Below are 27,963 nucleotides of genomic sequence, written 5' to 3'. Positions count from 1 at the left end.
GGAAACAGAGGGTTAAATACACAAGAGGTAATGGATGGGATTGAAAACAGGTGTGTGGGAAGACAAGACAAAAGCAATGGAAAATGAAAAATGGATCGATGATGGCTAGAAGACCGGTGACGTCGACCGCCGAACACCGCCCGAACAAGGAGAGGCAACGACTTCGGCAGAAGTCGTGACATTGTCATCCAATTTGACAAATCTCCACTTGTTCTTGTGTAAACAAAACCCGTAAATCAGACCCACCATTCAACCAGCCAGTGTAGTGTGTAGATGAGTCTTGGAGAAGAAAGGGATCAGGGACTGAAGAGTCACTTCAGTTCCAATCTAGTGGCTGCGGTTCTATTCGAAGCTCCATTCTTCACTTGTGTCCCTGTAAACACCCACAAAGGAGATGGTCATCAGGCACTTTCATTAGCCAGGAGATAACTATGCCTGTGTGGACAGGACAGGAGCTGTCCTTTATCTGCACGGCTGGAGGGCTGAGGTGGTGTTGGGTAAGGAGGCGGATGAAGTGGCTCTTACTGCAAATTACAAGTCCTCTTATGAAAACCCCTCCGCAGGGAGAAAAGCACCCTTCTCATCCCCTCCTCATCCCACAGCATTGTTCATCAAGTGCCACTCTTAACCCCTTTTAACACGTTCTACGTTACCTTATGTGGATTTACACACAGAGCAGTGCTTAAACGGCCCTTTGTTAGGACTGTTGGCACACTGGCCTGCTCGGGGGAGGATTAGAGCTGCTGGTGTGGAGTTAGCATGGAACACCACCTCTAAACTCCAATGACTCTCAGTCTGAGTGTGGTTTCACTTAGGATTATCAATGTAAGTGTTTGGCTTATAGCTGTATGTCCACACACACATAGAGCACATGCAACAGAATGTGTACCAAGCGTAATCACTTGTGTTGGCATCTTATTCTGATGTGTTTTGTTGAGCTACTTTTTCAGAATATTGAAATGAGCTTAAGTTTATACTTTGAGAGACTTGTTCCATTGCTGTATTCAACAGAAAGGCCTCTGTCACATTAAAATGTTATTCCAACCTGTATATGTAAACACTGAAAGCTGCAGCATGTATAAGATGGGTAACCTACGTGTGTTTCCCTCCTCTTGCCAATTCCAGGGAATAGGTTGCTTTCCTCTTGGTCTGTTAAGTAGAAACCTTGTTGGAAAATTACCTGTTTAGCATAAACACAGTAGCGTAATGAAACGCTGGAGCACTCCTTGCCTGCCTTCACGGGATGTTAGTGGCAGTAAAATCAGGCATTTTGATCTCTATGTTTGTGCTGAATTCCAAATGATCTTATTTTTGTTTATTATGTTAGACACAGCTGCATAAACACGACGGAACGGGTTGACATTTGTTTCTCTGATGAGTTAGCTCGCACGCCTCGCTGAAAGGAACAGTGTGGAATTATTTCAGCGAGCACATCTGCAGCGGATGACATCGCCGAGGATAATTGTGTCCTGTCATATTTAAATACTCCTTAAAAGCTAAATCTGTGACAAAGTGTCTCTCTCTATCCTTCTCCCTCTTCCTCTACAGATGTAGGATCTTAATTTGATCACCCTGTTGCGGGAGAACTTTCCTGCAATGCAGGACATTTTTAAATAGTAGTGTATTTGAGGTTTGAAAAGGTTTCTGAAGTTTGTCATTTCCACTTTGAAATTTCAGACTTGATTTCCCCTTACGAATAATGTATTAACCACTAAAAGAAATTCCATTAGTTATAATTATTCACATTTCCTGTTGCTGCAGAATTATTTTCCTGCTGTAGCATACTGGTTCAAATTAAGATCCTACATCTGTAACCTCCTCACGTCCTACCTAATGTGTTTGGACCCCAGGAATGGTAGCTGCTGCCTAAATAAAAATGCAATAGCTCTCTCAATCTCTCTCTCTCTCCCCCTCTCGCTCTTGCCCCCTCTTGCTCTCTCTCTCTGTCATGCTCTCTCTCTCCCTCTCTTGCTCTCTCGCTGTCTCCTTCTACCTCTCTCTCCTGCTCTCTTTCTCCCTCCTTCCCTCTCTCTCTATCTCTCTCTCTCATGTCCTCTCTTCCACTATCTTCCTCCTTCTCTGTAGAAACATTGCCTCCAGACGAGTCATTTGAGCAGAAAACTCTATTTGTCAGAATCCAACAGGCTGCAGTCAGAGCAGAGGCCTAAAGGCATATAGCCACAGGTAGAAGCCACCTGGATTACCTCTGCCTTCTCTCTTTAACCACTTCTGTCACTAGACCACCAAACTACCATTCCATGCTCTCACAATCAATATGGCTCTCTGCAAGAGTACAGCAATGGATCTACACAAACACCTATAACACATCGTCCAAGTCTTTGGAAGTTCTAGGAAGGGTTGACCAGCACAAAAACAAGCCCATTCAGGGCATTAAGAAAAGGCCTTATTTCAGGTGACTTGCTTCAGGTTTCATCAGAGATGTTCGCCAACAAAAACAAAACACTTCTGTGACGGCACGAGAACGAATCAGATCAAACTCTGGCAGACGTGTACAGCAGTGCAGCATTTCCTGCTTMATTTCAATATTTTGTGATGGGAGTGCTAGCGGCTCAACATGAATATTATCAGCTCTGTGTTCCATTGAGCAGAAACATTGGTCCTGTCCTGACACAGCCATATCTGACTGAATCGCACGCACAGCTAGGTGATACGTGTCACATTGTGTGCTCTACAAATGCAAAGTCTACCAATGTAAGTCTGGTGGGTGTGAAACTATCATGTTCAAGGTTGCCCCTTGTTTCACACCTTTTACTCATTCTAACTGGTTSCCACTTGTCCATGGCTTATGATTGGCTGATTGGCTCCACTGTTGATTACATACTAATAAATGGCATTATGGTATTTATGCCAGTGCTGTCAATCAGATATTTTAAGCCTCATTGGACAGCTACCACCAACAATGCCTTAGGAAATGTGATTTCTTCTGTTAGTCAAAAAGAGATAAAGAATATGTTCATTGAACATTGAATGTTCCCAGCATTGTTGTTTTTATAATAATGACTGTCGGTGTGTGTTGATGCCTCACTGGTTCCAGCCTAGTATCATCAATGTCATTTACATCTTGTTATGTAGAAGAAATAAAAATCAGTTGACATTGTGCTTCCGAGCATTACCTGTGTCTCTTTGGGGTCTCCTCTCCTCTCTACTCTGTCTCATATATCAGACAGCTCAAAGGAACAGTCTCTCTCCTTCCTGACCACAAACTGGCTCACTTTTATAAATGTCCCCAATAAAAGTATGAAAGAGATACATTCCCATTTCTGTCGATGTCCAGTAGCTCCTAGTTGACTGCTGAACAGCAGCTACGATCAGTGACACATCAACCCCTCTCTGTGTCCATAGATCTGCTCTACCTAGAACACTGCAGAAGAGATTCTTAAGCAGAGACTCAACTAACGCAACCATTCAAACGGATGAAGTGCGTTGTCTCTGTTATGTTAGAGAGCCCAATGGCTGACAATCCTTCTGTAGAGCGTCACAACTGAGATTGAGGCCAGGCACCAATACTGACATGGCTTGAATCCTTACAGGAGAATAATGGTTGCTATGTACCAATGGATGACTGGCAAAAGAGACCACAGAGAAGGAGCCCTAGACAGTCCCTGGTTATTTGGTGCTGATTGCATTCCAATTGTGAAGCCAGTCCCCCTTTCCCCTTTAGGAAAGAAGAAGCCTCTCCCAGTCCACTGTCTGTTTTGGGCCTGCTTCCTGAAGGCTGCTCTCCAAACAGTCATGTTCCCCTGCTAGCCCCCTGTCTGTTCCTCCCTCTTTATCATATTTGTCCCACTCTAAACCTCACCTCCTCATACAGGTGTAGGGTCTTAGTTTAATCACCCTGTTCCAGAAGAGCTTTCCTGCATAAAATGTGTAGTGTATTTGAGATTTCAAAAGGCCTCTGAAGTTTATAATTTCCACTTTGAAATTTCAGACTTGATCTTCCCTCACAAAAATGTTTTATCAACCGCTACAAAAGAAATGTATGAATTAATAATTGACATGATCATTCACATTTCCTGATGCTGCTGTAGCAAACTGGCTCAAATTAATATCCTACATCTGTAACCTCCTCAACYCCTACACTAGCTAGAGCTAGAGGGGAACCCAATCACAAATGTATACCTGCTCTTTCGAACAGACAGAAGGTAAATCCATAGGAAAAGAGGTGTGTTTCAGTGTTAGATGTACTTGAGGAAAGTCCATGGTCCAGAAACTTTGCCTCATTACTGAGAGTTTGGCATCATTGTATGGATTCTTGATTGCAGCTGTCTTAAGTCAAGTGATCTAGATCATAAAGCTAGGCCTGAAGTTTATGATGGAGAGAACCCTGTAGAGGACCATGGAGAGAACCCTGGAGAGAACCCTGGAGAGAACCCTGGAGAGAACCATGGAGAGAACCATGGAGAGAACCCTCATAATTGTTTGAAATAGTGTCTATTCTGAAATATGATAGCTGTTATAAGTGTCTATTCTGAAAGATGATAGCTGTTATAAGTGTCTATTCTGAAATATGATAGCTGTTATAAGTGTCTATTCTGAAAGATGATAGCTGTTATAAGTGTCTATTCTGAAAGATGATAGCTGTTATAAGTGTCTATTCTGAAAGATGATATGTGTGCACTAAATCATAGTTTGAGAAAACTTACTAGTTATACCAAGAACTACATAATGAGCGGATCAAGCTTGGAAACATATAATTGTCATGATATTGTAATGTACATATGAAGGCGTGGGAGCATAATTGTCTTTAAAATAGACAATGTAAAGCTCTATGCACAGCATAGCAGGCATTGTGACATGGGCTCTCTCCCTCTAAATGGTTTCTTTCTCTAAACGTTTTCCAATGTGGATATCTTACTCAGGTTCCTTTATATCAGTTACTACATGTGGCTTGTTTGGACTGAAATACCCACAAATGTGTAGGAAGAGCAGGACAATCGTTAGCCTGAACCCAGACCTGTTTGTGCTGTATATCCTACTCTTGGTGGTTTAGCATTGGAGTGTGATTGTTCAGAATTTGGCATTCATAGGGCCCACTAGTTATCCAAGTACTATTGACCTTTGGGTAATATAAAATATTTTCCAAACTATAACAGCTACATTTTCAAAAGGTTCTTGTTGTATATAAGTAATACTACATTCTTCCTATAGTCTTCATGTAAGATAAACGTATTTTGCCCTCATATGAGATAAATTATGTCTACTTGCATGAAATAATTATGGCTGTATGATGATCTTATGACAACGTTTTGTTTACCAAAGTTATAGGTCCTGAATGTTGCAGCAACATACACTCATTACCATCATCAATAGCATGTTGTTTTGATAGAATTAGTTAGCAACATAAAGCTCCCACTTAGACACTATCATTCTGTACAAAATTACTTTTATATTTTGACAAAATACAAGAATGCTTAAATAAATTGATACGGAAATATTTGAAATACAATTGAATTTGACTCCCCATCCATACAATAGTCTAGGCTAGCACGGAACTGAGAGTGTGAAATGAGCTCAGGTCATCCACTGTAAGGAAAGATTGTTGCTCATAAGTGAAAGACCAACTGAAAGACTAACATTTAAAACTCTGTACCTATCTAAAAGTTACCAAAATCTTTACAAAATTGGCAACAGAAGACTACAAAAGGAAATGGAGGTTGTGTCATAAATTATATACAAAGGCTTTGGTCTGTTTGTACAATCAACAATGGTTCATTTGGATATGTATAGATGCAAACCTCAAAAGGCTTTAAACTCTGGCAGGCCTTGCATTTCTATGCRTTGTTGCAGTGAGAGTAATTTAGTAGCACAAAGTCAAGTAAAACACTTAAGTACAACTATAACAAATAACTTGTACCCGATTGAATGAAATTAAATTAAAATGTGTAAAACATATAGGATATTCTGAGAAATATAAATGAAATTAACTTTATTATAGAAATTGTTCCGGGAGACTGCTAGGGAAGACAAATACTTACATTTCGACATAACAAACTGAATTATATCGAAGACACAATCTACCGTTTTTAGCTACCAAAAGTTTTTTTCAACTCCATTTCAGCGGTTAATGCTTTCCATTTACAATGTTTCTGCCAGCAAGCTTTTGAAAAGAAAAGAATAGAGAAACAGGCTTCTCATACCCAACTGGTACCTGGAATGATACAAACTTGTTTCACCAGAGTCCACATTCTGTACACAGACTGGGAGAGCTTCTTGATATACATTGATAAAAAATATTCATGGAAGAAAATTCTTCACAAATGATCTTCTTTTCAGCAGAAGCAAGGACCAACTCAGTTTCACTGTCCATCCACGTTGTTCTTTTTTCATCATGACATACAACTGGCCATATACAAATACACCAAAAATGACATAAGTTGGAAACTGAAAACAGCTAGTTTTTCCCCACCATTTACGATGTTACACAGGGCACTTTACAGAAGTCCTTTCTCTTTTTTTCTTCTTCAAGTCTTTGTGGCCAAAGAATGACAGAGAATGGCCCAATCCCAGTACAAAATAGTCTCTTTTAGAGTATTTTCTCAGGTCTGTAATAAAATACTGCCGGACAGCTTCTTCTTTCGAGACAATATCCAAGGAGTCGCACGTTGAAAGTCTCTACTGTAGCCTGGGCCAGTACTGGGACATGTCTGCTTCACTGCCTGGGACTTGAACAGGAACAGATACTCCAGGAGAGATGAGACCTGACACAACAAACACAGAGCGATGGATCAGTTCTGGCACCATACAGTCAGTACCTTCTAGTGTCTGCTCAGTAACATTCAAGTTTTAGCAAACACAGCAGTATTCMCATAATAGAATTATTGTAAACAAGAATCTCCATATAATTGACATGTTCAATATTTTTTTTATTTTTTTTATTTATTCACACCCCTTGACTTTTTCCACATTTTGTTGTTTTAGAAAGTGGAATTAAAATTGTTTTATTTATTTTTTTTGTCAACGATCTACACAAAATACTCTAATGTCAAAGTAGATATTTTTTTTAACATTTCCAAACATTTATGAAAAATAAAACACTAATCTATCTCGATAACATAAGTATTCAAGCCACTGAGTCAATACATGTTAGAATCATCTTTTGCAGCGATTACAGCTATGAGTCTTTCTGGGTAAGTCTCTAAGAGCTTTCCACACCTAGATTGTGCAACATTTGCCATTATTCTTTTCAAGATTCTTCAAGCTCTGTCAAATTGTTTGTTGATCATTGCCAGACAACCATTTTCCGGTCTTGCCATAGATTTTCAAGCAGATTTAAGTCAAAACTTTAACTCGGCCACTGAGGAACATTCACTGTCTTCTTGGTAAGCAGCTCCAGTGTATATTTGGCCTTGTGTTTTAGGTTATTGTCCTACTGAAAGGTGAATTCATCTCACAGTGTCTGGTGGAAAGCAGATTGAACCAGGTTTTCCTCTAGGATTTTGCCTGTGCTTAGCTCCATTCCATTTCTTTTTTATCCTGAAACTCTCCCCAGACCTTAATGATTACAAGCATACCCATAACATGATGCAGCCACCACTATGCTTGAAATGTGGAGATTGGTACTCAGTAATGTGTTGTATTGGATTTGCCCCAAACATAACACTTTGTATTCAGGACAAAAAGTGAATTGCTTTGCCACATTTATTGCAGTATTACTTTAGTGCCTTGCTGCGGATATTTTTTATTCTGTACAGGCTTCTTCTTTTCACTGTGTCAATTGGTTTAGTATTGTGGAGTAACTACAATGTTGTTGATCCATCCTCAGTTTTCTCCTATCACAGCCATTAAACTCTGTAACTGTTTTAAAGTCACCATTGGCCTCATGGTGAAATCCCTGAGTGGTTTCCTTCCTCTCCAGCAACTGAGTTAGGAAAGATGCCTGTATCTTTGCGGTGACTGGGTGTATTGGTACACCATCCAAAGTGTAATTAATAACTTTTTTACCTGTATTCCAATAGGTGCCCCTTTTTTGCGAGGCATTAGAAAACCTCCCTGGCCTTTGTGGTTGAATCTGTGCTTGAAATTCACTGCTCGACTGAGGGACCTTACAGATAATTGTATGTGTGCGGTACAGAGATGAGGTAGTCATTAAAAAATTATGTTAAACACTATTGTTGCACCAAATTGAGTCCATGAACTTATTATGTGACTGGTAAAAAAAAAAAAATGTTACTCCTGAACTTACTTTGGCTTGACATAACAAAGGGATTGAATACTTATTGACTTAAGACGTATCAGCTTTTCAGTTTTAAAAAATGTGTAAATATTTCTAAAAACATCATTCCACTTTGACATTATGGGGTAATGTGTGTAGGCCTGTGACCCCAAAAAAATCGAAATTTAATACATTTTAAATTCAGGTTGTAATGCAACAAAATGTGGAAAAAGTCAAGGGGTGTGAATAATTTCTGAAGGCCTACTAACATTTGCAAATGGTGTTTTGTAATTTCTTGGATTTTGTTTATTTTGTCACGCATTTTTCTCTGCTTACCTGTTGAGTTGCCACCTGAACCAGCCATTGATTGGCTGTTCATATGTGCCTGCATATGAGGAGGGGTGTACGTGTCGTAGCTCCGTCCGTTGACTGAGGGACTGGTGGGCAGCATGCAGGAGTAGGAGGTCTGGCTGGACACAGGGGCCTGAGGGGACAACACACAGGACAGTCAGATTCACCTGCTTCTCTGTCACCTAGCAACATCTCCGACTGTATTACTAAGGGATGGGCCACGTCAAGCATGGGAACAAAAATATTGTCTATCATATTTCAGCTAGAAATTCATCATAGTATTTAATACAGCATTGCAAGTTACAGCATTAACTTGTGTGACAAGTATGTATTTTTATTTATTTATTTATTTCACCTTTATTTAAACTAGGCAAGTCAGTTAAGAACACATTCTTAATTACAATGACGGCCTAGGAGCAGTGGGTTAACTGCCTTGTTCAGGGGCAGAACGACAGCTTTTTACCTTGTCAGCTCAAGGATTCAATCTAGCAACCTTTCGGTTACTACTCCAACGCTCTAACCACTAGGCTACCTGCCGCCGTATACTTTATATAGGTTTACAACATATCTTTATCATGGTCATTCATTTAGATGCTATGSTAAGTAATTACAAAAACAACGCCAAAATACTGCATTTATTATTGGATCTGACAGTGATGTACTTACTTGCATAGGCAGGTTGTTGGCCATGGTGAAGCTTGGCATAGGTGGCAGGGCACTGTATGTGTTTGTAAGGGCTGTGTCTGGTCTTCCCAACATGGATCCTGAGGAGAACGACACTGCAGTGGGAGATATAGAAAGGTATTTTAGATACCAGTCTGCGCCTGATTGCCATTTGTATCATTGACATGCAGGAACATAGAATGGATTGTGTGGCTCTCCTGACTCTCACACATATTCGTACAATAAATATTTGTTCACCATTCTGATTAGGCTACAGTACTAACATCACAAAAATAGTCCCTACAGGCAATACATGACGGTGGAATGTAACTGAGGAACATAACGTTTTGATAAAGATCACTGACTCCAACCTGGTGCTGTGGTCTGTGGGATGGGCTGGTAGACACTGGTGCTGAAACTGCTGCTGATAGGGATGTGACTGGAGGAGTTACTGGCTTGTCGCCTTTGATTCCGGAGTTTCTCCTCCCTCCTCCACTTTGCCCTCCTATTTGAAAACCACACCTGAAACCACAGTCATGTTTCAAAGGTTAGTGTTGGATTTGTCTGCTGCCACTTCTGTGAATGTGGTTATAACATTCCTACATTCAAGGTGATGTTAATGGGCACAAGGAGCGGTTACTGTACCTGTATTCTGGCCTCTGGGAGGTCAATTTTTGCAGCAAGTCTTTCCCTTGCGAAAACATCTGGATAGTGAGTTCTTTCAAACTCTGAAACAAAAACAACATTAGTATGAACTACAGAGGAAGTCATTAAATGTGTTATACATAACATATGCCTAAAAAATCATTCAGACTAATGTAGTTGTTGAAAAAAGGATAATTTGCAGTGAATAAATTCTTCTGAAAACAGTAATCTGTGGTGATATTCAAAATAAATAGACCTAGATATGAGTCAGCCATGATGCTTTACTTTTGTGTAAAATAGACTAATTTAGTATCACCAGCTCATTAATGAGATTATTTGGCCGACAGTTGGACGAGAACACGTGACAGTGGCGGTATAATTTACCTTTCTCAAGCGCTTCTATCTGTTCTTGTGTGAACGAAGTGCGGTTCCTTTGCAGTTTTCTTTTGAGCTGAAGTCTCATTTGGGTCTCATCCGAGTCTTCTCCATTCGAACTTATTGAATTAGTGTTCTCACCTCCACCGTCTGACTGTGGACAACCATCTGAAACATACAGAATCAATCAATCAATACAAGCTATCACTCCTTCTTCAGCTTCCATGCTTAGCATGAGTGCACCTGTTGGGAAGTAAATGTGATCATGTTAGAGTTTTGCCCAAAACCCATCTGTGTGTAAAATATGATCTTAAAATAAGTGAAATGTTAAGACTTCTTGAGTTCTCTGCTTCTTCCAGCTGATATTGACTTGGTTTGACAATTCATTGCATTATTTCGACCAGATATTATTAGTCACGCCAGGCTATAGAAAAGGCTATACAATTTAGTGGGAAAATATTTCCTTTGGCTTAGATCTTTTATGACCATGTAACAATGCCTGTCGTGCTGAAATACAACAAAATGCACTAGAACCTATTCAGATCCCCTGAAATGCTTTAAAATCCAAACGTTCCCTTTTTAAATGTTAGCTTTTTCCACGTGGATGTTTGTGCACCCTTTGAAATAACCCCCAACACTTGAATAAAAGCTATTTTTCACGACCACACAAAACCAAGAGCATAAGGGAAACTATTCAATTCACGGTCTATGGAGGGGTTGGCAAACTTTCGTGGGCAGAATTTTGAGGACACAATTGGAGAAGGCAACAAAGGGATTCTCTCGAGGCACTCAGTACCCTTCATTGTAGCTGGAGGATTCCAGTCAACAGACTTTTCAGCTTAGTATGTTAACCTTTATGCACTGCTATCATTAATCACTGTCTCCTAGGATGCCCTGTTCAACGCCAGTTAGGATTTATACCTTCTTTAGGCCATAGAAGAAAATCACCCAGCACATGCTGAATGAGACATCACTTGCTCAGCCCCTGTTTGTTAGGCCTACATAAAGGGGACAGGGAAACCAACAGTGAGTTAGGGGGCCTCAGTGAGTGGCGTTGTTAAACACTTTATTCAGCATCCCTTTGCTCCATTACATTATGTCTATGTAGCAAGATGATATAGACTGGTTATGTAGGCCTAGATACATCTGCTTTGACAGTTTATTGTGCAGGTGATTACCATTTTACATTTGGTGTTTTTTTCTTCCCGGGCAGGTTGCTCAGTATAGTCATAAACTGTATTGGTAAGGAATATAAGTAATATAATCTTGATATATTTGAAAAACACATCAGCAGTGACTCATCATCATATGTGGGTATCTTATTCACTCTGCTTTGACGTTATGTGTATGTTTTTCTGACAGATTTGTAGTTTCAAAACCAAATGCATTATTCAGAACCAGGTGTAAACATATGCAACGATTAAGCTATCCCCTTTAAATGTCTCTCCAAAAAGAAAGTTTATCAGTGGCCAGTGCGCTATAGTTTTGKAGCTAATCTGTCAAAAGGAGTGAATGTGCATCCTATTATCCCTCAGCCAGATCAACTGTCGCTAGATTTGGGATTTGTTTTCATTAATGAAAGACGCTGGGAAATATACCGTTCCATAGTATCACGTGTCGCAATCGGTGAGGAGTAAAACAAGCCAAAACATAGATAACCTTAAATAGAAACGTAAAACATTCTGGGACCCCTGAAAGAGAAAGTGCTTAAACCCTATAGGCAGCTTTAGTCCTCTAGAAAGAAAAAGATTAGAAAAAGCGTCACGTTGATCCCTAAAAACACGAAATAGCCAGGGAKAGCTTTTACCCTCTGCTTATGAAAGAGTTCTCTCTTTTTAGGCCCCGTCACTCTGATGAATTCGTTATTTTATTCACTGTTGCATGGCGTTTATCAGATTGAGACCATATTTGTCCCCCTCTGAGACCTCACCCAACCGTATGCTTCCAGAGTAATGGATTCTTAATGCCCTTGAAATCGCACTCCACGCAAGTATRGACACTTATGGCAGAACATAAGTGAGCATATGATGTTGGTATAGCTGGTTGTGTTTACACACACATTTTGAATAGACAGGATAAAATAGATACATTTGAAGTACAAACAACAATAACAATAATAACAATAATAACAAGAGTTATTATTCATATATAATAATATTAGCCTATATCATTGTGATAAGATTATATAGGTTTAGATTATATACTTAATACTATTATGATACTATTATAATAACAGTAGTGCCTAGTTAATTATAATAATAATAATAATAATAACAAAAAATACAATAAAATAAATATATATATATATATTATTGCTAATAAAAAATAGGCTACCATTTGTTACTCATGACACTTGGTCACCTGTCATCATCACCTGTCATCATCACCTGTCATCTTCACCTTTCATCTTCACCTTTCACCTTAATGTAATTGTTGGGGTTACTTCATTCTACCAAGAGCTCCAAAGCCAATAGGACTTTAAGAGTTGGAAAAAAATGTATAGTGAAAAAAATACAAATGTAGGCCCATCAAAACAATTCGCGAGACAGATATAGTTGCCAACAACAACAAAAAACTGCAGATATTATGAGGGGGAAAACACGATTATTTGTATATCTATAGTGTCCATACTATATTGTTTAGTTCTCTTAAAACTGACGTGTCTAATTGGCAAGTGATGCCATATCGTGTCCAGAGGTCTCCAGTGGAACATTTCTACAGCTGTCTCCTCAAACTAGACGCTTATTCATGTCGCCTTAATGAGAAACAAAACGTTCTCTAATGAGCAATTACATAGCGACAGAACTGTTCCCATAACAAATTCTTGCGTGTGACAGAAACATCCTTTGTACAGATATTCCGCACACAGCTTCAGATGTTTTTCATCCTCGGTCAATGCAAAATATAGTAGGCCTGTAGGCCTAGGAATGGATCAATCGTGCAGACTAAATCGTGAAGACTAAATGGTGAAATTACAACCATTTTGTAAAAAAAGTTGATAGAAAAACATGTCAAGAATTTGCAATGTAATAACTAGTCGAATCAACCAAGTAATATTTGAATCTCAACACGCTCTCACACTCTCACATCAGAATTAGACGTTCATCTATGCTTCCCAAAAGTGTTTGGTTACAAATTAATTATAGTTCCATGCATAAGTCAGATAAGTCTTATGAACCAAATGCGTTAGTGATAAACAATATCAACTGAACTCAAAGATTTTCGGAAAAGTAATTTTTATTCCCATGTTACTTTAAACAATGTAACAATAATTTAGCCTAATAATGTTGTAACACGATAAAATAAAAATGAAATATTATAGTTTATTTTGGTAATAACACTATTGTAATAATATAGGCATAATATAATCATACAGCCTACGATACTACTACTACTACTTATAATAATAATAGTAATTAATCGTTATAAAAACAACATAATAAAGACACCCGCACTTCACTCATCCAATCCAGTGATTCTCTTACCTGGGTTGGGCTGTCCTGGCACTGAGGTTCCGGGGTACCAGCCCGGCCGGGTCCCCCACGTCCCAGTCTGACCGTTCAGCATTCTCAACTTCTCATACATGCCATCTGCGCCCATCTGTTGCTTCTCGCTAGCCAGGTTGCGGAGGACTCTGTTTATCGACGACACCTGAAAGACAAATCCAAAATCCTTCACATTAATTAAACGCGCTTGGCGCTTGTTTCCCTTGTTGTGACGGCACATTGGCTTGCAAGTGATCTGTCACATAAGTGCATGCATACCCTCACATTCACAATATGTATTTGGATAAGAAAATCGCTATCGAAATGGGAGATTAACAAAATATCAATTACATTTTCAATTTGTGTAATTATTCTGAAACAGGTGCATAATCATAACCAATATGGAGGTCAGTTGTTCATGGTCATTTGTTTAAGCGTATAGGCCTATAAAATGGTATGACTAATAACTTACACTCAATGAACTTACACTGGGTATATTATCGTTTGTGCAGACCCCCTCGGATAGCAGTCTGTCACGAATTTCCCAGGCGAAGATTGAAGGGCACTCCCTCTTGTATACTGCAATTTTTCCGACCACCTCGGGAGTTGCTACTCTTGGTTTGCTACCCCCGATCGCCCTTGGTCTGATGGAGCCGGTTTCATAGTATCTGCCCAGAATCTTACTCACACAGCCGTTTGACACCTAAATAGAAAACAATAGACACAAATCACATACATTATTTAAGACTAATGTGAAATATATGTTTATACTACAAACATTGTTACGCTTACGTTTTCATTGTCCAGCACTTGAACTTTTGCATCACCATGGGTCTATAACACAAGAAATATACCTTGAATGGTACGGTAATTTAATTTGCACTGGATCACGGCATCTACTTTGGATGGTTGTGTTTGCAGGTTGTATCCTAACATATCCTGGTATCACCACAAACCATAATTCATTGCTACAATGAAGTAGCCTATTTATTCGTGCGTAATATTATATTTTCAAAACTGCAACTTAAAATGGTTTGAACTGACAATAGTTGAATGTGCATTGAGTTGGTATATATTCTAAATAAACATCACGCATTAGGAATCATATTCTAAAGCGTTTTACTGATGCAGACAGAGAGAAGAATGCAGTGTTATCACCTGCAGAATCCTGGATATATCGCACGGCCGCGCGCCACTGTGAGCAAGCTCGACTATTTTCTGTCTGGTGGTGTCGGGCAGGGGTCTGCCGTTGACGAACACTCCGCCAAGCTGATTCACTCCGCTGTGACCTGGGCAGAGACAGGGGATGCACTCTCTTTAGTTAAGCCATTAATCAAGAGCTGTGATTTTATAAAAACAGCAGCCTCTTCAATACAGATGTCTCCGATGCAAGCGTTTAGATGTTAACTATCCAAAATAAAAGTTATCAAACAGAACAGGAGACAATAAACTAAACTGGACGTTCAACACCAAACATCGGGAAAATCACGCTGGAATTTGAAGTCTGTAATGATTGCCATTATTCATCTGTAATTTTTTCGAAATTCTTTCCGATGTCATTATTTTCTACATTCTTGTTCTAATCACACGAGCAGAACATTGATTAGCGGTGTGGTATGATCTCGACCAAAACATCTCCAGCCCACTGACCCGAGATTTGTGCATCTTTGCAAAGCTTTAAGATCAAATAGCGTAATGGCATTTGCGGCACAGCATTTTAAGGTAGTAATTACAGTATAATTTCAAGACTAAAAACAAATCGTCACCTAATCCAACTTTATATCAACTTGATATTACCCCAGCTAAAACACCGTAAACGCTCATTTAAACAGGTTTCATGCGAGTTCATTAACAATATCCAGTTTAGGATAGCCCAGAAAACCAAACCAAACCTGAAGTCCAATAGAAAAGCAGCCTCCTTGTAGCCGCCTACGTTTGCTCTAGTTGTCCGCTCCCTTCCCTTCGAAGCCTCCCGTTAAATTGACTCCGAGAGCACAAGCTCCTTAGCAATAAATAACCTCCAAATATAGAAGAGGGGGAAAATATGATGAGCCTGGCTGACATTTGTCTTTAGAGTAAAGCTAGCTACACGTCAAGTTTGATGTTAATTTCTGGAAATAGGCGGAAGTCGCCCTGGATCATGCATGGAAGGCTAATTGAAAAGATCAGTTGGAGCACTTGTGGCAGGCATGTCACTTTATGACACTGCTCTGCTTTTGGAAATGGCATCGTCACGACAAATAGTAGCATGATAAAACGACCCTTTCTGTCTGCATTTGGATATCACTCAGACTAAATTGGACTCTACTCATTTACCCTTCAAGGGAAGATTCATTTTATGGTAGCCAGGGGGCTGTGCGCGGGCACGAGGATGGGAGCGCGCGTCGCTCTTAATATATCAAAAGTGACATCCTTTTTTTTTTCAAGCGACAAATCATATTTGTTATTATGAGTCTGCTGTAGATGTTTGCACTCTCCCTTGTTTTATATATGTTTTGTTATTGTTTTTTCAAATAATAATTAAATAATACGTAAGCCCTACATCAATTATAATATTACATTAGGCCTTAAAAAAGAAAATTACACCTGCTTGTGAATTTGTTGTCTACTGCCATTGTGCTAAATTCACAAATTCTAGCCAAAATCAGGGTGTAAATACAGCCTATAAGCTCAGGAGAAGAGCAAATCCATCGCTATGTTGAGGTTAATTCCAGGATTAGATTAAATCAATTGTGTTTGTGCATTTGATAGGCCAGCAGGGAAAAGCATATTGAAGATTTATTGGCTTTGAACGCGCCTCCCGTATAGGCCTAGTGCTCATATAAATTCACTTGATCACTGCCACACAGAGATAAGAATATCCAATCTAACTTTCACTCGAAAGGTTAAATCTCAATCATTAAATAATTCCCCACGGTGAGTGGTGTCGATCTCGCCTGGTGGCAATGATTATGCGCCTTGTATTCTATTGCAAGTCAATTAATAGGAAAACATATGGCGTCAATTTGGACGCTCAGTTCCATATACACCCAGGAGTTATTAGCACAAAGCCTGCAGAGCCAGCCGCGACCTTTAGACAAACTGAAGGCCTCACCCGAATCATATCTGCTCAGCATTTCGCTCAAGAGATCACCACAGTCCATTGCCACCACAATGTAAAAATGTAACAAGAGATAAATGAAGGTATAGTTCTATACAATCTTGATGACAGGATAATATATAGCCCTAATAGTTTGGTAGCCAGTAGGTCCATTTAAAAAGTAAGGAACAGACACAATGTACATTTTGATGCGGTATTTTTTTTTCATGCAAAGAAAAAACTCGTATATTGCAATTATTTGAAGACGTCAGTTTTCTTTTCAAACSTGAGAGGGAATATGGGACTTCACATCACCGTTGAATTATTTCATATGGCCTACTTAAACTGACCTAGATTCAGATGCTTTGTTTGGTTGGAGGTCTTTCAAGTGTCTGCGTCACATCTTCCCTCTGAGCCTACGTCTATAAGTTGTTACATTTAGTCCTGATATAAAAATATACATGGTGCAAGGCTAAGCCAAGACAATATAACGTATTAGCATAAATATGAAAGCACACTGCAGCACAAACGTGTCGTTGATTTTAAGAGAATGAGAGTAAGCCATTCCACACACCTTCGTTATAGTCATACACCTCTTGTCCAGCATTAAAAAAGAAAATATATGTATTTTATTGTCACTCTGTCAACGATACAACATTATGAATTACTGAATAGCATCTCAAATATGTAAATACTGCTCTAACGTTTATAGTCCCAATGTGTTCATAAAAAAATACTCTGAAAGTCTCATCAAAGCATTACCCTCACACTGTGGTTATACAGAAGGAATAACATTTTCATAAACATGACATATTCTCCATGAGATGCATGCAATGTCCATTAGTGCATATCAAGAATATATTTCTTTCTTTCTTTCTATTGGTGTTGTATTATTATTGTGTAGGCCTATATGTGACAACACAACTTATTTGGAAGTTGTGTGTAATTAGCCAATAAATACAACCATCGAGGCCTACTACTTCCTGCTAGCCTCTTCTCTGATAGTTCGTGATAGTGATTTTGGGMTATATTTCAGTTGTTACACGTACAGGTTAATAGAAGCATACTAGTCAAAGTCAACTGATACAAATACAACTGTGTGGATCAAAATAATGTGAATGTGCATATATAAAACATTCCTAATTCAGAAATTGTAAACATGTCGAAAAATCTTGGCCTTATTCTACACAAACATGCAAACCAACATATGCAGCATAAATGTTATGTGCCACATATTTCTTTACTGCTCAGTGTATATAGTTACTCTGAAAAAAACATTCACTTACTGTTTTGCATCATGGACGCGACGCCAGATTCCCACGTGGCCCGGTTATAGTATTCTATTAGTCATGGGGAAAGAATAGCAATGATCAGTATTGCTAATAATATTACAATACTCAGGATACATACACATCGCAGACATTTATTTGGTGCAATTAGACAATTATGGTGGGAACTATATTACTCATGAATACCTCAGGATGCATTRGGCTATTATTCATTGATATTTCATAATATGAGAGCATAATATCGTTTGTTGTTCTATAGATTTTTGAATATATATATATATTCAGTGTTTAAACTTGCCTGGAAACAGTGTGGACTGTCCGCTTAAAACAATTTAAAGAATCTCTCATCTGCTTCTCACTAGTTAATATATTCTCCCTATGGACAAAGCAAAACATTTTATTAGTAGGCACCTGAGCTTTCGTTTTTATTAAGTCAGACTTACTGCAATATTTTCTAACTCATTTCATGAGATAAATAGCATTGCAGTAATTTTAGAAAACGTTCAATAGTTTATTATCAGCGTTTGAGTGTATTTTAGGTGTATTGAGAGTAAGCGGGCTACCTTTAAGAAAGAAAGTTTAGGAATTTTGAATACATTTGCATATTAAGATCTAAAATATTACTGTTATTATATTGGCCGTGAAAACTTTAGTCAGTAATATACGTTTAAGATGGCTTTATATGTAGTCGTCTAGTGACACACGCTGTCTACCTCGCTTGGCTGCTTTGGAAAGTGACATCGGGAGGGGGTGAAGGCTCTCCAACAAAGCCTGCAGAATTTCAACAATGGCGTCCTTTCTGCTTCTACACCAGAACCCAGAGAGCATAACTCAGGCTCACTAACTAGCTACACAGCCTCGAACTAAACGTACCAACAACTCTCAGGAATACAAAGAGCTGTAGGGAGCAACCCCCTCCCACTGCAACCATGCCCAGCACAACACCCTCTCACACCGCCACAGTTACACTGCTGCTTGCCGTGACCCGGTGTCCGTATCCCTCTGCTTTTTTGTTTGTCTCGATTTGGAAAATAGAAACTCAATTTCTTGTTTTAAATATCTGGAGGTAATTCTGTTGCTGGTGTGTGTCGTTAGGATTGTAAAAAAATATACAACAGCTCAGTGGGGTGCTCAATTGGAAAAAGACAATTGCCATAAAGAGCCCATTCAAAACATTTGCCGAAAAGGAGGCCACTAAGGAAATAGTCCACGCTTTGATTTTCTCCCTTTTTATCTTCTCCTTTTTAAACAGGCAATGGACTGACTGTGTGTGTATTTACAGTGTGCATCCACAAATAAATAGCTTACATCCAAGCATAGAGCCAAGCTACTATTCATATGTATGAAGATATTCTAAAGAAGCTGTAAATTCAACTAACTCATCATCATAAYTCATAATTTATAATAATTTTCTAAAATAAAGTTAGGAAAATTAAATGCACTATTGGTTCACTGATTATATACGTTTATAATTAGACAGGTGTAGCTACAAAGCATGTATTTGATTTTTCTCATTCTCTCTTCTAATTCTTTTCAAATACAATAATGCAATGGAAAATGGGGAAGAGCAAAGTAAAGCGTTTCGAGTTTATTTTGATTGTATGTGTAAAATAATCCATTAACCTTTAATCATTCAACTCATTTGATATAGAAATTATTTAAGCATAAACTTAACCCGGAAGCAGTCTACTTGTAAACCACACTTTTTAATGTGTCAATAATTAGCTTATTGTGCAAGTCTAACTAGAATTGTATAATTGATTTGATGCAGTCTGTAAAAGAGGAAGGCCTCATCTGTATTTTGCCCGTTTTAATTCACAACTACAACCATTTTAATTGAACATGCATCTTCAGACTTGTAAGGTCTATATTATTCCTGATTATTCCCTTCATTTATATGCAGAAAAACTCCATAAATGAACAATGTCCTGGCAGGAAGTTGAACACAGTAACATTTGATATATCCACCACTATATATAGCTACCATATATTTTGACAAAAGCAATATCGTACTGGAAGAGCCAAAAGCATATTGCATAGCCTAATGTTATAAACATATTAGGTCATTAACCACTAATATAAACAATGGTTTTGAAGTTGTGATTTTTCTGTATTGTCTTATATTTGTAGTACGTAAAACGTAACTATGCACTTATTCTAATCATTATTACTTTGTGTGGAGAAATAGCTATAATAGACTAATCTATTCGAGTTTCTTTCTGAATTGTTTTCACATATATATCCTGCATGTTAAAAACATTACTATTTGAGTTCAGTAAGTATAATACTTAAATTGTCATTGAATAGAGGAAAATGTGTCCTGAAAATGATTAAACATTTGCCAAACTTAGGAAAAAGTTAAAAGAGCATTTTTTGTGATGGTGCCCGGTGAGGCCGACTGTATGATTCAACTTGACACCCTTGATCATCGCATCATCACGTCCCCATTCTTTGGACTGATCATTGTCTTGGCCTGACTTTTTACTCTTCCCTGTCATACATAAGCATTAAGATAACTGCAAGCACCGACGGAATAAAAGCAAAAGCACAGTATAAATACATAAGGGTGCGAACCCAAATGTTCAAATTAGGCTGCCACTAGTCTGCGTACCAAAGTTCCTTTGTTAAATGACCAGCACTACAAACTTTTGAGCCGTTCGGACTCTTCCTAAATTACAAAAACTTAAACGTTATTAACTTGGAGTTTAATTAGCATTTCCAACACTTAACCTACTTTTTGATGTTTCACTCTAAAATGGTGTCATGTGTGCGCTATAGGCTATACGAGTGAATAATGCGTGCTGTCTGAAATGTAGGCTAGGTACAAAGTGCCAAGAAATCAGAGCTTACCTTTTTGAGGCATCCTGTGTACACTGCAGCCAAAGCCTTAGTTGATAAGTCTGAGCACAAATGAGACGGAACCACAGTGCTGGATAGCCCCTGCGAAGAGTTTGTCTTGTATATATGTTCCAAGTGATCTTGAATAGAGATGGAAATCCCTGCGAAGGAAGCAGAGATTGACAATAAAATGGGTTGTCAGGGCTGCGCGAGACTGAAAATGTGCGCTCGTGAGTTGGTGAGAGAGAGAGAAAGAGAGAAAGGGAGAGGGAGAAAAAGAGAGAGGGGAGAGGGAGAGAGTAGCGCAGAGCAGCGCACCTATGCTGATTGGTGATGGTACAAGTGTATTAATGTATGTGTTCCTGGTCTGTGCCTCGCCTCCACTCCTCTTCAGTGGCCGATTAGCAGTGCCTGACCTCTGTCATCATCTTCCAGCGAAACACTTCCTCCTACTCCGCCGTGCAGAGCGGGAAACGGGGCAGAGCCAGTGCTAGCTTTTCAAACCTACTAATAACTCCCCTTTTTTTTTTGCTTTTCATGCAAATTCACTTCTCCCTCTCTAAATACATACACACACGCGCGCACACACACACAAACGCGCACACACACACACACGCACGCGCGCACACACACACACACAACACACACACACACACACACACACACACACACACACACACACACACACACACACTGAAAATGTCCTTTAGGAATGCTATTGGATGCTATTGAAGGCTAACCATTGGATAAGGAATGGCAAGTGCAACTCACAGGGCTCCACCATCGTGGAACGCAGACAAGCCTTCCTACACTAACGATGAACCTGAAGTTATACATGGACATATCGTACTGGAACACATGGTGAACACATGGTGCGCGCCGACCTCAAATTAATCAACATTCACAATTTGCAATTTGCACAATTTCCATCTTTATCGTTTACACTGATAGTCCACTGATAAAGACCAACAAAGCACCACTTTACTAATTTAACCTACATAAATTGATAGCTTATCTATTTGTAATATTAACATTTATATATATATATATATATATATATGTTTTATCAAAAGGCTGAATTGAAAGATTCAGTTTAGGAATTATCTGGCTATCACTTCTGAAAGCGATCTTTACGCAGCAGCCAGAAGTGCAGTGTCATAATTGCAAACTTTCTGCACTTGTCGCTGTTGATTATGACATCACATCGTAGATTTGGTTGTTTAGACCGAAATTATAAACAATATCTATGGACTAAATTAATATAATAGAGAGAACGATAATCTTACTTCATTTTCAATGGACCAAATGATAGCCAAGACGCAGCGTCCAAGATTATAAAGGACAGATAACACAGGACGTAAATATAAGCAAATTACTTTGCAGTCATGACCACACAGCAGACCTACATTTGTTGAATGCCTGGCCATTAACGCACACCATACACTCCAAATCAACCCCTCCGTGCCTGCATTTGACTTTACACTTGGAGGACCAGTCTCGGCTATGGGTGTTCCCATCATTTATTCAAATGGAATAGATTCCGGGTCGTGGGATAARAAACAAGGGGGGCTGTGGCATGGTGGGGTAACCTGCAAGAGGGGAGAAAAGTGTCGGGAGGCGCAGAGCATAAAATGAACTCGTGGATGCATACACTTGACTTCCTTTGACATGTGAAAAGTGCTAAAAGTCAGAGCTCATCAATAAACTGAATAAGTCCTGACAACCATTGCATTCCCAACTAAAGTACAATGAGAAGACAAACGACACTGCCAAAGAGTTTGCATCGCAATGAAAGGGCGGCTAGGATAATGAGCTGCCGCGACCGTCATGCACTGTCATCTCGAGTCCCGTGGTGAAACTGTCACTTCCTAATATTTGCACAAAACTTTCATTCCACTCCTCTACAATCATTGCTGCAAATTCTTATGACGTGGACGGTTTACTGTTGCCTACACATTTTGGCACACTGTTTTTGCMGTGCGCAGAAGTGCTAACGAAGTTAGGCTACCAATGTGGCAATTTTTTTATACCAAGGAACTCTGCTGTCATATGTGGAATATATAGTTAGATGCAGTAAAGTAGGCTATATGTGTCTTAGAATCAGGGATAAAATAGCAAATTATTCTAATTACATTATTTGTATAAGAGCAAGATTCTATTTATCTGTAGGCTACATAAACTATAGGCCACCCTTACAATGTGGTTATTTTAAGGTTTCTGTGTAGTAAAATATTGGTTAATAGTATGTCAAAATCAAAGATGTTTAAGATGGGCTCACTCGGGCTCCCCAGTAGCACAGCGGTCTAAGGCACTGCATCTCAGTGCTAGTGTCACTACAGACCCTGGTTCGGTTCCAAGCTGTATCACATCCGGCCGTGATTGGGATTCCTATATACCGGCGCACAATTGCCCCAGCGTCGTAAGGGTTTGGCCGGGGTAGGCCGTCATTGTAAATAAGAATTTGTTCTTAAATGACTTGCCTAGTTWAATGAAGGTTAAATAAATACTAACGTTTGAATATGATATTTGATGAAGCTTTCTGAGCATGCACAGCATAGGCCAAACATTTTATGTATGCAAATAAACAAAACATGACACTGTCAACGCATGTTGAAAATGCAGTTATAATTGCTTTGATGCACATCTATGGGCGAAATACATCATTACATTTTTACCCTAAAACTAGGCTACCAAAAAGTYGTCTTTCATGTCCATAAACCCACTGAAGAACCATGCAGTGCACTGCTAACAACATTTGTTATATTGTAATGTACAAACCACAATTCCTTCTGCTTCACTCCATTCAATGAGAAGATCCCAGATCAAGCTGTTGTAACAATGCTCAACAATAGCACCTATGGATCATTTCATTCTTTGGAAAGATGTAATCCGCCTTGTTGTTTTCTTGTGGTTGAGTTATCTTGTTACTTGACTCCAGAACACATTTCTCGAAATCAACAAGTGAAAAACAACAACATTTAAACTGTAAATCCATTAATTGGAACAACTCAGGAAACATCCACGAGTTGCAATTGCTATGTGGAAAATGATCAATTAGCGCAGTTTTGGATTAGCACAAAGTACTTTCTCAGACCATGRGAAAATACTGGAATCTTGTCGCTCTTTTCCCTCGGGCAAAGTGGTTTTTGAGCACCCCCTAAAAGTTTTGACCCCCCCCTCAAAAAATCATAAGGGGAGGTGGCACTGAATGTGGCTGACGTCATCATTGAAAACAGGACAGGGAGAGATAGAGAGAGAAAGAAAGAGAGAGAGACAAAAGTATCAGCCGAAGCGAATAAAGTGGGTTGATACAGCCATTGATTTATAAGAAGTTATGGAGAGGATCGTTTGTGGGGAACGTGAGGTTTTATGAGGTTTATTATTATATTCAACAGCTAACTAGTAGACTAGCACTTGATCTTGGAGTATCACAGCTAACAAATTATAAATTGCAGCTAGGCTATACTTGACAKAAATGATCTACTGCTGAATGAATACATGTTTTGTCATATAGGTCTAACCATTCACTCCTGTATGGAGGGGGGTAGTAACATGTTTTGTTATGGCTATACCTGCAGGCCTATGTGTTTATTAATTGTGATGCAGGCCCATATTCCGAATGTAAAGTGCAACTGAAGATCTTGTCGTATTTCATGAAATGTTTAATTGCCAGATTATTTACTTCCTGACAGCAGCATAAACATATTCCTCTATAAATGCCCCTAAATAGGAAGGTGTGGAAATTGTTCAATTTAGTCATGAGGTAAACTGCAGTGTACATACAGTACACTCACGGACGTGTTGTCATACTCACATGCTTTTAACAATTTAAAAGGGCATACAACTAGAAAAATAGCCTCCGGTTATATCAACTCTAAAACCTAATAACACACGAAACACAACAATAATTATTATAATTGTTATTATTTATATTATTTGCCTAAGCATTAAACATGCTTACGTACAACTGTTGTTGGATTAAATCCATCAAAGGCTACGTTTACATTTCTTAAGTCCATTGTCTAGCTTGTTTAACTGTTTAAGCAATCTGGACAACATTCCCCTACTTACTATCACGTGAAGACTTACCTCGGGTTCAATAAACATGTTTCCTCGAAGCTCAGTGGGAACACTCATGAAAAGGAAAAATAGGTTTGCAGACCGCTTTGCTGAATAGTAAGGATTCATATATCCAAGCCACCAAGCCAGGAACGCAATATAAAGCGTAATGGTTGACAGATAAATATTTTTAAAGTCCTACCTGGAAGAAAGTAAAGATCCACTTCACTTGTGTTTCCAGTCAGTGTTGATCATCATAAAACAGAAGAAAGAATGTATAGAATGTGACATTTAGAGTCCATGGTTTTCATGTATTGAATTGCAGGTCTGTTTCCAAGTCGATGATCATGTAAAATGACCCTGTCGCTTCTACCACCAACTTTCCCATAATAGCATCCACAACTTGGCAGTGATTGGCCGCAGTGACGCTACACGTCACTTTGGACACCACTTATCACTCTGCTAACTAGGAAGTCGCGGGAGATGTCCAAACCCACTTGTGCATTACGCTTATGCTCATGCAATATATGCCAGCCAATACACTTTCTTATGAGAATAACCACTCGTATGCCAATCAAACAGAATGCATTGATAAGCGAATGTCCTATTTATCTCCGAATTTCATCTATTTAGTCACTTTCTAGCTGATTTGGTTGATGTAGCCTAAGGCGTGTGTATTGTGTTCGGTGTCAAGTTCGAATAGTCATAATTTCTGATGCATTGTGTTCAGTGTCAAGTTCAATAGTCATAATTTCTGATGCATTGTGTTTAGTGTCAAGTTAGTATAGTCATTTCTGATGCATTGTGTTCAGTGTCAAGTTAGAATAGTCATTTCTGATGCATTGTGTTCAGAGTGTCAAGTTATTTTTGGATGTAAGTTACAGCCCTCTGCAGCCTAAACAAGAGCAGTACAGAAAATAGCCAAAAACAAAGTAGGATATTGACACCAATTAAGCCAAACGTTTGACTGACTGGTTCATTATTTGGTAAACTAGGTCTTAGCCTGGACCAATGTTGTGCTCTTTGAAATATTATGTCTCATTCAGCTAACAGAGACCATGTCAAGAAAACATGAACATATTCAACGGAAGTGGGCTATTGCTTCTTAACATCTAGCCTACAGGACATTGTGCTACCTCTAATAATGTAATGCAGCTTAGTTTGTCTTGTCTCGACAAACCTAACGAAATGAACATAGGTCAAATAATTGTCTTTCTGACCTCTTGGAGATATGGGGACCACAATCATCAGTGTTATTAACCCAAAACAATAMGGTTTGCGTGCACAATACACAAATAGCCTAAAGCGCGAAAAAGACATACAAAATTAAATATTTATTTAAAATCATGGAATAGCAGTGAGGTATATGGTAGAGTTTGGTTGATTGTTTAGTGGCGACACCATTAAGGAACTGTGTGAAATCCTGCAACTGCAGGGTTCTCTAGCTCACCGCTGGAAACCACACGGCTTCGGGCCGCTTATCAGGCTGTCAATAAAAGGAGATGGGACGCTAAAGCCGGTCCAGGTGCTGTCTTTCCCTCTCTCTGCTAGCCCCCTTTCCAGAACCCGATCAGGCGGAAACTGAAATCTGGCCAGCCAGCCTTCCTTACTCATCTTGGCCCTCTGTTGTATGTGTGTGTGTGTGTGTGTGTGTGTGTGTGTGTGTTGTGTTGTGTGTGTGTGTGTGTGTGTGTGTGTGTGTGTGTGTGTGTGTGTGTGTGTGTGTGTGTGTGTGTGTGTGCGCGCGCGCGCGCGCGCGCGTGCGTGTGTGATGTAGGCCACAGCATATAGGTGAAAATGAAAAAATGTAAGTATTTTCTACGAAACATAAAATAATTATAATGTTAATACAAATAATAATATGTTGTAATAATATGTTATAATAATGTTAATATTATAAATACAAATACAAATATTTATATAACAAAATCTAATAAAGAAGGTTTGGAAAACATTTGTACATGCAATGGCACCATTAATTTACAGGGATCCAATCTTGTGCTCACTCAAACTGAGAAAAAGAAAAACAAATACATGAATGATCTGCCTTGATTCCCTAGCCAGAGCGGTGGTAGCAATAACACATGTCCTACATCCCGAAGCATTTGTTTGCGGCGAGTCTGATTGTAAAAGTCCAGGGACTGACCATGTTACCACAGTACAGCTGTGAGTTGATTACCCACGGCTCGTCTGGAATAACTGTTGGATGTTTTAATGGAGTGAGGTATGCTTAAAAATGATATTGTGTTCAATTTTATTTTATTTTTCTTCTGGTAGGCCTAGACGTTTTTGTCCATATGGTCCATGTGGTTTGGGAGGCCTAATATACTTGTAATAATATTTGTTTGTTATTAGATTGTTGGAAGTAGCATTCAAAATAGCAGGGGAGTTCATCTTTGACGATATAAATGATAAAATATTAATTTGGCAATCAACTCTCTTTTACAGTCTACTGGAAAGCACGTGTCACCATTCAGTTATGACATTTACCTTAACCTTTAACCAAACAYATAAAGCAAATTACTTGTGGAAATACTGGTCCAGAAAATAACATAATCTAAATAAAGTTATTAGTAGTTATTTTAAGGCCAATTGTACTTTTATATTGTTATTTTTCTCTGTTTCTATTTACTATTTTTCTCTGTTTCTCTTCTCTGTTAAATATTCTAATAAGTCTATAGCTGAGTGTTTCATTGGTTGTTCTGACCCTAGTCCAGGCCTTGACTGGGACATTAGCTGCATTCCCTCGGGGTGATTGGATGCAATTTGTTCCTAGTCGACAGCCACGTCCTGCATGCTAGAAATACACTTTTTCTCGACGTGACAAGGCTGAGTTCGATTTACAATGTATTTGAAAGTACATCGGGCGGAAAGACCCTCCATCAGTAAACCTACCCTCTTCTCTAACAGGACAACAAGATTATTCCTTCATTCGCACAAAAACATTCTCAGGACATGCATTTGAGTATTACTACAACAAAACCTTTGATAACATTCATAGACATA

The 27,963-nt window shown here is 38.9% G+C and overlaps 2 protein-coding genes across 2 annotated transcripts in view; both read right to left on the bottom strand.

The window, feature by feature from the left end:
* nav2b (neuron navigator 2b) overlaps positions 1 to 27,963 on the bottom strand; it is a 314,640-nt gene that overhangs the window by 162,996 nt on the left and 123,681 nt on the right.
* Positions 5,390 to 25,325, bottom strand: pax6a (paired box 6a). Its single transcript, XM_023985938.2, is given in 16 exon segments — positions 5,390 to 6,719; positions 8,510 to 8,657; positions 9,191 to 9,303; positions 9,559 to 9,709; positions 9,833 to 9,915; positions 10,217 to 10,375; positions 13,693 to 13,858; positions 14,180 to 14,395; positions 14,485 to 14,526; positions 14,851 to 14,981; positions 17,346 to 17,366; positions 18,058 to 18,111; positions 20,911 to 21,034; positions 21,036 to 21,059; positions 25,160 to 25,189; positions 25,192 to 25,325. Coding segments are annotated over 16 exon segments (1,605 nt in total). The 5' UTR covers positions 25,249 to 25,325; the 3' UTR covers positions 5,390 to 6,633.

Source organism: Salvelinus sp. IW2-2015, linkage group LG4q.1:29, assembly GCF_002910315.2.
Source record: "Salvelinus sp. IW2-2015 linkage group LG4q.1:29, ASM291031v2, whole genome shotgun sequence".
NCBI lineage: Eukaryota > Metazoa > Chordata > Actinopteri > Salmoniformes > Salmonidae > Salvelinus > Salvelinus sp. IW2-2015.
Note: the sequence above shows the minus strand (reverse complement) of the source record. Positions and strands in the feature narration are given on the sequence as shown.